The sequence below is a fragment of the Camelus ferus genome, chromosome 19, assembly GCF_009834535.1.
Source record: "Camelus ferus isolate YT-003-E chromosome 19, BCGSAC_Cfer_1.0, whole genome shotgun sequence".
Lineage (NCBI taxonomy): Eukaryota > Metazoa > Chordata > Mammalia > Artiodactyla > Camelidae > Camelus > Camelus ferus.
Window position 1 is genome coordinate 41,975,795 of NC_045714.1, and position 8,738 is coordinate 41,984,532.

At 57.4% G+C, this 8,738-nt stretch overlaps 1 protein-coding gene across 1 annotated transcript; it reads right to left on the reverse strand.

The window, feature by feature from the left end:
* Positions 1-4,324: 4,324 nt before the first annotated feature.
* On the reverse strand, positions 4,325-7,671 carry MAFB (MAF bZIP transcription factor B). The gene has a single exon (XM_032462300.1). The coding sequence runs from the start codon at positions 7,267-7,269 to the stop codon at positions 6,298-6,300; it is 972 nt and encodes a 323-aa protein (XP_032318191.1). The 5' UTR covers positions 7,270-7,671; the 3' UTR covers positions 4,325-6,297.
* Positions 7,672-8,738: the final 1,067 nt, after the last annotated feature.

An 8,738-nucleotide genomic window follows, 5' to 3' on the forward strand; every position in this document is an offset into this window, starting at 1 on the left:
TTCTCACACTGTGACTGGCTCCTTCCAGAAAGTTGCAGGCCTCCTGCTGCTGCCTCTGTGGCCGCTCCTCCAGCCTGTAGGACATCATCCCCTTTTTGATACCAATAAGAAGGAATGTGTCATGAGTGGCTGCTATTGGACATGAAAGTAACTTCACATGCAAAGACTGCAGAGAGGCAGCTAAAACTGAGTTTTGCTTGGGAACAAATTCTTATTAATAATGCAGGTGGTTTTCCAAATTCAAGCAGCAACTTATTTCGTATGTTTAATTTCCTCTAAGCGAGAACAGTTAGCTCTGATTTTCTCATCTAAGTGCATCTTCTAAAACAATATACGTAGGACAAAGGAGAAGGGTACTAAGATATTGAGAAGACGTGGAAGGTGCAGAAAAAGCACATAGCACATAGTGAAGGCACGCAGGGCACAGAAAGTGTGTGCTCTCCAGGTGAAAGCGATGCTCTCCAGGGTCTGGACAGCTTGCTCCCAGGCGCAGGAAGTGTAGAAAGGATGAAATTCCAGCAGCAGCTCATCTGCCCTCCCTAACAGGAGGTTAGTTCTCTGAGCCAGGTAAGCACCAGCCTGAGAAGGTTCATGGTGGCTGCCTTTGCAAACTAGGTTTAGGTACACCCTGAACGGGTGACTATCCCTTCCCTGCAAGCTGGCATGTCTCCCCAGAGTATCGTACTGGGCACAAGCTGGGGAGCAGCTTTTCAAACCAGACTGATTTATTTCAGGAGAGCTGCTGCTGCCAAAGACATTGTCTACAGGATGCACCATTTAGGACTTTTATTTTGGTGGGGGGAGGAGGGGCAGAGCAAAACCTCTAATCCTCCCTTCCTTACATAACAAATCCAAACACTGCTATCTCAGGGTTGTGAGGGCAGGCCGGCAGACAGCAGGCTATAGAGGGAAGGGTTACGCAAGAAGCCAGTTCTGGGTTTTCCTTTCTGAAAACAGAAGGACTCAGAAGTGGGTTTTGCATCTGAAAGCCTGCACCAGGAACTAGTTGAAGCTCTAAACCCAGCTGTTTCCCGGGGCCCAGAGAAGAAGAACTTGAGTGGGGATGGGATGGTTGGCTGAGGGAGCAGGGGTTTGCCTTGCAGAGAAGAAACTGTATCTGTAGTTCACAGAAAAAGGGAGATGACCACCATGGGGTGTGTGGTGTGGTTCCTGGCAGCTCCCACTGTGAGCCTGAGTCTGGAGGCCCACAGCTGGAGTGGGTAGGGGGCATGAGGGCACCTCTAACAGAGAAGGGGGTCCTGCCACAGAAATGTCCAGAGATCCTGGACTGAAGGAAGACTGGCTGCGCCAAAAAGAGGGATCTGGGTCTAGGATCCAGCTCCAGCTCGCCAGGGATCCCTTCACGGAGAGCCAAGACTTGCCCCTTCTCCCGCTAGCGGGGACCTTACTCTGAGTGCATCCCCAACCAGCCTGGCCGCTGGAGGAAGGATGGACAGGAAAGGCTGGATAGCGGGATCAGGCAAGCCGGGAGCCCAGAGCAGCCCGCCAGGCCTCGGAGCTGCTAGGCGGCTCCCAGCAAGCCAGACTCTTATCTCCATCCCTCCACTCCTCCCCACACTTACCAGGCACCTCAGGGCCGGCTCTCAACGCCTTTCTCCGCCGGCAAACCGGGATAAAATGCAGAAGACAAAATGGGAAAAAAGAAAAAAAAAACAGAGAAAGTTTTCTGAAACGACGAGTTTACGAAGGAAGGGCTGAGGAAAGGAAAATGGCAAAGAAAGTAAGGACGCGAGGAGACGAGAGGGGGCTGACGGAGGGTGATCCCAGGCTCTAGGGTAGCTGGGGGGAAGCGGAGCCCAGCGCCTTCCCGCCCGTTTAGGTGAAGATGGCCGCGGCGGGTCCATCCAGCACAGCCTCCCCCGCACCCGTGTGAATTGGGGGTCGCAAGAGGGGGCCTTCGCTCCCGACCAGACCGGAGCCGCCCCAGTCCGGGGCATGGGCTGCGGCGGAGCCACCGTCGCGGGGCCCGTGTGTCTATCTCCGTGTGAGTCTTCAACGGCAGGCGCCAGCCTGTCTGCGTGGGGACCAGTGGTGGCGTGGAGGACTCCCGGCGCAGGGAGGATTTTTTTCCCCAGATCGTGGAGAGTCAACAGGAGCCCGCGGGCGGCGAGGAACAGTGGGAACCGAAAGGAGCCTCCGGGCTGTAAGGCGCCGCCGGAGAGGGACATGCCGAAAGACCTCACCTCGGGACCGGGGACCACGATCGCTTTCCCCGAGCTTCTGGGCGCCGGGTCTGCGGCGAGGCTGCGGACCCGGACTTGGCGGCGACTTGCCTGCTGGACGAGCCCACCCTGGAGGCTCCCGAGGTCCCGGCCTCCTCTGGCGCGCTGCCGGCTCTGCCCAGCTCGGGTTTTCCTGTGCCCGGGCCGGTTGGTGCTCTAAGGGTGGGTTGCGCCCAGACCAACAGTGCCGGCAAGCGCATCACTGTGGGTGCAGGATGTGGATGTCTGTGTATCTGTGTGTCACTTCTTATTGTGTCGTGGGACTGTCAACTTCTCAAAGCTGCAATTAGTCCCTCTAAACCGGCCTGAGCTACTGGGTAGTTCTGGATGCAATGTGATGGCACTGGTCACTGGGTCGTGTCTGTCTCTGTGCTCTGGGAAGGAAAACCAACACTTTGGAGTTTGCCACCCTCCCTAGCCCGGAGGCTTTTTGTGCAGGGTCCAGGTGACCCTAGAGGTGGAAGATGCCAGTCTGCTTGGGATGATTCCAAACGGAGTCAAGTCTCCAACACATGGGGTCCTGGTGATCTCCCCTGGTCCTCTGAGCCATGCATTGGGTTTCTTCCAGAGCTTCACCTGTCCAGACCTTTTTAGCCCCAAAAGGGATACACTTGTACATGTGGGCATGCTCTTACCAAGTTCTGTCCGTGCGCACATGCACACGCTGTTACCCAGCTAATAATACCCCCTTGCTCCTTCCACGATGCGCAGCGGCAGAGTTACCCTGCAGCCAGACTCAGCTTCCAACCTCCTTCCATGCAGCCAAAGCCTTCCCTGCCAGGCGGCTCTTTGGGTTGGTGAAATGAACTGGGCCTTGGAATTTAATTCAGGCTAGAATCTCTGACTTCTCTCTTGCTAAAAGCACCGATGCACTGCTGAATGTAAATTACTGCTGGTATTATTTGCATCCTTATGTTTGGGATTTCCCCCTGTCTTTGCCATACCCTGACCACCCACCCCAGGCCTCCAGGGACCTAAGCCAAAATCTATTCCTTGCTAGTTTCACCCTCCCCTTTCTTCTCCCTGGATCTTTCTAGCTCTAGTTTCTGGCTGGGGTTCTACTGCTTGGGTTTCCTTCGCCTCCCCATTCAGGTGCCGAAATTCCACATTAGGAACTCAGGGCCAAGGAACTCCAAGCTGGAAGGCTGAGTCTGAGGAGATCAGGAACCCTTTGGAACCCACTATTGCTGAAGGAGCGGAGAATTCTTCTGGAGGTGGTAGGAAGGAGGGTGGTTTCCTACCCAGAGTTATAGATGGGATTCCAAGGCTGAGAAGAGTTTGGGGCAACTTAGGCGGGCTTCCTTGCCTCCTCTAAGAGTCTGGGGAAGGAAAGGTTCTAAGACTGCCTCCCCATCGAGGATGTCCAGGTTACCCAGAGCTGCTGCACCAGAATGATGCCCCAGCCCCCTCAGACCCCTGATTTGGGGAGTCATTGAAATCTTGCTCTGCTCATGCGGTGAGTGCCCTCTGTGGGGCTGAGGGCTCCAGGCCTAAGCGGCATAAAACAAGTCTGCGTGGTTGGGCTCCCTGTCTGCAGGATCTTACATCCCAAGACCTGGTGGTAGATTCCACTTGCTTCCACAATCCCCAAGGGGAGAAGGCTAGGCCCCCCTCAGAGCAGGCATTCTAGGGCAACTCTGGTTGCTCCTAGCAGGTGCACAAGGCAGGAGGGCCAGAATGACAGGGTTGGCTAGCCTGCTTGCCAGAAACACCCTGCTTCCCCATCGAGGTAGCAGCTCCCTGCTGCCTGGTTTCAGCCAACCTCAGAGCCAGCAGGCTAGCAGACCAGTTTTAACGACCAAGTCTGAAAGCTTCGCAAAGTGGCATGTGCCCCCTCTCCACTCACAAACCGGCTCCTGACTGGTGTCTGTACCTACGATGAGAAGCAGAAAACACATTTGAGGTTCAGGTACACATACATCTGCACATACAAGGGAGAGATTTGCCCAGACTTGTTCTGTTTCTCCATTGGTGGGGGTGGCGGGGAGTGAGTGCCCCCCAAATTGGGGCGACTTTTGAAGAGGCAAGAGAAGAAAAGTCAGGCGAACGCGGAGTCCTCTAAATAAACACCATGTCCATGGTTTTAATAAGCAAAATAGGAAACCATTTTAATAACCAAAAAACAGAAACCAGTCTGAATAAAACTACAATAGGCTAGGTTTTAATATTTTCATATCATAAGCAGGGTTTGAAATTGATCCCTTATTTTACACGAAATAAAAACAATTTCTGTTGCGGCAAATTTGATTTCAACACAGTTGAATCCGTAAAAACTGAAGCTCGTTTCTGATGCAGGACGAATATCCACAATATTTAAAACTGCAAGCACCATGCGGTTCATACAATCTTGTTATTACTGTTAATTTATCAACTAATACAAACTCAAAAATGCATCTGGCCAGCAGCGCCAGCAATTTCAAATGAGAACTAAAAAATATGCTTTCCTTTTGGTATTTTTGTCAGTGCAACTTAAATTCTTTTACTGACCTGCAGGAAAAAAAAAAGGAATAATAAAGAAAAACACCCAGATCTTCCCTGTAACTACTATACAACTGAAGGGGGGGGGACACCACCAATAAGTCGCCTGCTATCTCAAAAGCAGGGAAAGAAACACACATAACATATTGGTCTAAAGAACACACTTGAAAGTTGCAAAATTACTTGCCAATGTTTGGGTTTCTGGTACTTTCTGAGAGTGACCGTTGGTTCAACACAAGTTCAGGTCACCACTGGGCACTCGGGGCTGGTGAAGTTACTCACCCTAGGAGCATTTTGGCTCCAGTAATGAGTGAGGGCCTGGAGAGTTTCGTAGGGACCTTGGGGTGATTCTGGCTGCAATAAAAAGCAAACAAGATCTGTTTTCCTTTCCTTTCTTGTTAGGGATGTCAATTTAGCCCTAAGACCAAGTGACGTGAGGACACTCTCTGGCCTCCAGGGTGTGAAACTCAGCAGTTGCCCTGCCCTGGTACTTGGGGGTTGGGACTCCAGTCCTCTTTCTTTCAACAAAAACAAAATTGAAAACTAAATGGGAGGAAAAGAGGACCCAAAGGGGACAAGGGAGGGGGAGAAAACATGCAACTTCCAAGGGTGCCCCAAGACAGAGTTGTTTTCTGATGCAAATGCCCAGAACTTTTTTATTTTACTTACAAAAAATGCCATAATAATAAACCCAAACAAAGACACTCCGCTTGCTGCCACGTTCTCTAAGCGGTTTGGCGGGGCGGGTATTTACAAGCCGACAGCCGAGACTGAAACCCGGCGAACAACCGCCGGAGTTGCCGAACTGCGATCCCTTCTCACTCAAAGAAACAAGGGGGTTATGATCCATGATCAACAACATGCTAAAGTTAAACAAGAAAATGGTACAAAATAGAAATTATTACCATACATGTCCAGCATGCAGGATTAATATTTTTAATGCAGATTTTCGTATTTTTTTCTATATAATCGAGCAGGCAATAAAACTGATGAGATCTGCGCGCAGAAATGTCCTAACCGAGGCCCGCGTCTCGGGGCTGAGAGCCAGTGTTCTCCGGACCCTGGACAGACAGGTCCGCCTGTCGTTCCTTCCTTCGCTCAGCCTCGCCTCGCGCCTGCGGGACGCCAGGATCCCTCTCCTCTCCTCTCCTTGCAGCTCTCTTCCTGGGCTGGACTATGCTCCGGTCCGCGAAGCAGCGGCCCCGGCTTAACGCGCAAAGTTCCGGGAGCCAGGAGTCTCCAGACGGCCTTGGCGACTCCTCGAGACTATGCCTTGCCGCCCTCCAGCCTGGAGAAAAGTTGCTCTGGGACTTCCCACCCTCTCGCCTCTCTCTGGCTCTGCTCGAGTCTAGGAGGCGGCGCTGGCGCACGCCGCTCTCGCCTTGGCCAAGGTCCCCTGCCTGCCCGCGCGCCCTCCCGTCCCCCGCGTCCCGCGCGCCCTTCCTCCCTCTCCCTCAAGTCAAACAGGTCAAGGCTGGGGCCGTGGCAGGGACGGGGTCCGGGGTAGTCCAGGGCTAGGGACACGGGACGGGGAGTCCGGGCCGGGGCAAGGGCGGGGGCCAGGACCGGCCACGACTCACAGAAAAAACTCGGGAGAGGAGGGGCTGTCGCTGGTGGAGCCCGCCTCCCTGAAGCCGGAGTTGGCGAGTTTCTCGCACTTGACCTTGTAGGCGTCTCTTTCGCGGGCCAGCCGGGACACCTCCTGCTTAAGCTGCTCCACCTGCTGAATGAGCTGCGTCTTCTCATTCTCCAGGTGGTGTTTCTGCTGGACGCGTTTATACCTGCACGACTGGGCGTAGCCCCGGTTCTTCAGGGTCCGCCGCTTCTGCTTCAGGCGGATCACCTCGTCCTTGGTGAAGCCCCGCAGGTGGCGGTTCAGCTCGCGCACGGACATGGACACGAGCTGGTCATCGGAGAAGCGGTCCTCCACGCTGCCGCTGCCGCCAGCCGCCGTCGTCCCGGCCGCCGCGTGCGGCCCGGGCCCCGGGTGGCTGGTGGGCAGCTGCTGAGCGGGGCTGGCAGCGCTGGACGGCGGCGGCGACGCTTGGTGATGGTGGTGATGGTGCGGGTGCGCGTGCGGACCCAGCTCGTCGTGGGCCACGCCGGCGCCCGGATACGCGTGGTGCGGGTGTGGGTGGTGGTGGTGGTGGTGGTGGTGAGCGCCGCGGAAGCCGTCGAAGCTCTGCAATGGCTGTGGCACTGGATGCGAGCCGATGAGCGCCTCCACCGCGTCCTCGGGCGTCAGGTTTAGCGCCTCGGGGTTCATCTGCTGGTAGTTGCTCGCCATCCAGTACAGGTCCTCGAGGTGAGTCTTCTGTTCGGTGGGGCTGAAGCTAGGCGACGAGGGCACCGAGCTGCACGGCGTGCTAAGCGGTGTGGACGACACCGAGCCAGCTGGCTGCAGGCGCGTGCAAGGCCGGCCCGGGCGCTCTGCACGCCCCAGGGGCTCCTTCTTTACGTCGAACTTGAGCAGGTCGAAATCGTTGACGTACTCCATGGCCAGCGGGCTGGTGGGCAGCTCGGGCCCCATGCTCAGCTCCGCGGCCATCGCTGATGCGAGGCGCAGCCGCCGCCGCCGCCCGGGAAACTTTGCGGCCGGCCCGGGCGCGCCGAGCCGGGAGAGGGGGCGAAGAGCGGCGAGCCCCGGAGGCGGGGAGCCGAGGGCGCAGCGGGCCGGGGCCGCCGGCCAAGCCTTTGTCTGGGGATGCGGCGGCGCGCCGGAGAGTCCCGAGGCTGCCTGCGCCGCCCCAGAGCTCGGGGCTGTGGCCGCGCCGGGAGGGGTGGAGAAGCGAGCGGGGCGCGGGGCTGGGCGGAGGGGAGGCGCCGGGCGAGAGCCCGCCGCTCGCTCTCTAGCTCTCTTGCTCTTGGGCTCTCTCTCGATCGCAGCCGCTCGCAGCCCGGCGGTGCAGCTGTGCGGGATCCGGCGCCGCCGCTGCCTTTTATCGCCTCCCTGATGTCACTGGGGCGCTGGGGCCCGGGCGGCCCTGCGCGCTGGCCAATGGCTGCAGCGGCCCCGCGTCCCGGCGGCGCAGGGCGGGGCGCGCCTGACAGCTCCTCCGCCCCCCGTGTCAGCTGACTGGCGGCGCGAGCAGCCGGAGAGCCGCTGAGGCCTGGCGGAGGGCTGGAGCCAAGAGGAACCGCCGGCCTGGGCCCAGCCTCCAACCCCCTTGGTGTCCCGGCCACCATTCTCTTGCCTTCGCAGTGCGCCCCCCGCCCTGGTCGGGCCGCCGTGTCCACACCTTAGAGTGCTCTCTTCCCTCTTTACCCCTCGCTCCCCCACCCCCAGCCCGTGTCACCCCCAGGAGGCTCAGAATGAGCGCCGGGACGACACCTCTCGGGCACATTGTTCCCAAGCGTCCCCCGCCCAGTGAGGGACGCTCCGCGTGTCGCGCGGTCGCGAGCTCTGTGTGTGTCGTGCATGGCTGTGTTTCTGCAGGTCCAAGCATATTGTGTGTTGGGGGCGCGGTTGGGGCTCCAAGAGTTGTGTTCAAATCCAACTCTTAGCCTCAGCAGACCCTCTTCGGACCAAGCTGGGGCCGTCCCGCTCCTGCCGTGTGAGGTGCCGGAGCCCCAAGATAGGACTCCGCTGGCCTCCCTTCTTCCCGCACACCCCACCCACAAATGCACAAGATGAAGGGAGCCGGGAAAGAATCGTCCCAAAATCTCTGAAGCCCTCTCCCCAGCCAAAGGCAAGGAACCCTGAGTTCTCCGAGGCTTGGGGCTGAGGCCAGCCCAGGACGGTGCTCCGGGTGGCTCTTGGCTGCTGGGAAACCGGCCCTGTTTTTGTTTGAACGTTTTGTAACGATTAAGCAGATCCCGGCGTCAGCCCGCCGCGGAGAGGCTCAAACAGGCATAAAGTGCGACCCCAAGTGGCCACTGTAAGCCAAGGCGCGCCAAACGGCCAGGCCCGCAGCGAGAAAGCTTGGCCCACGCCTCGGACCCAGCTGGGAATTGCCAACCGGCCCAATCCAAGCTGGCCCAAAACGTGGGCTATGTGTGTACCAGAGCCCAGGACAG

What these genes read in the sequence shown, in the direction of transcription:
- MAFB (XM_032462300.1), bottom strand. Translation starts at nt 7,269, where the DNA reads ATGGCCGCGGAGCTGAGCATGGGGCCCGAGCTGCCCACCAGCCCGCTG.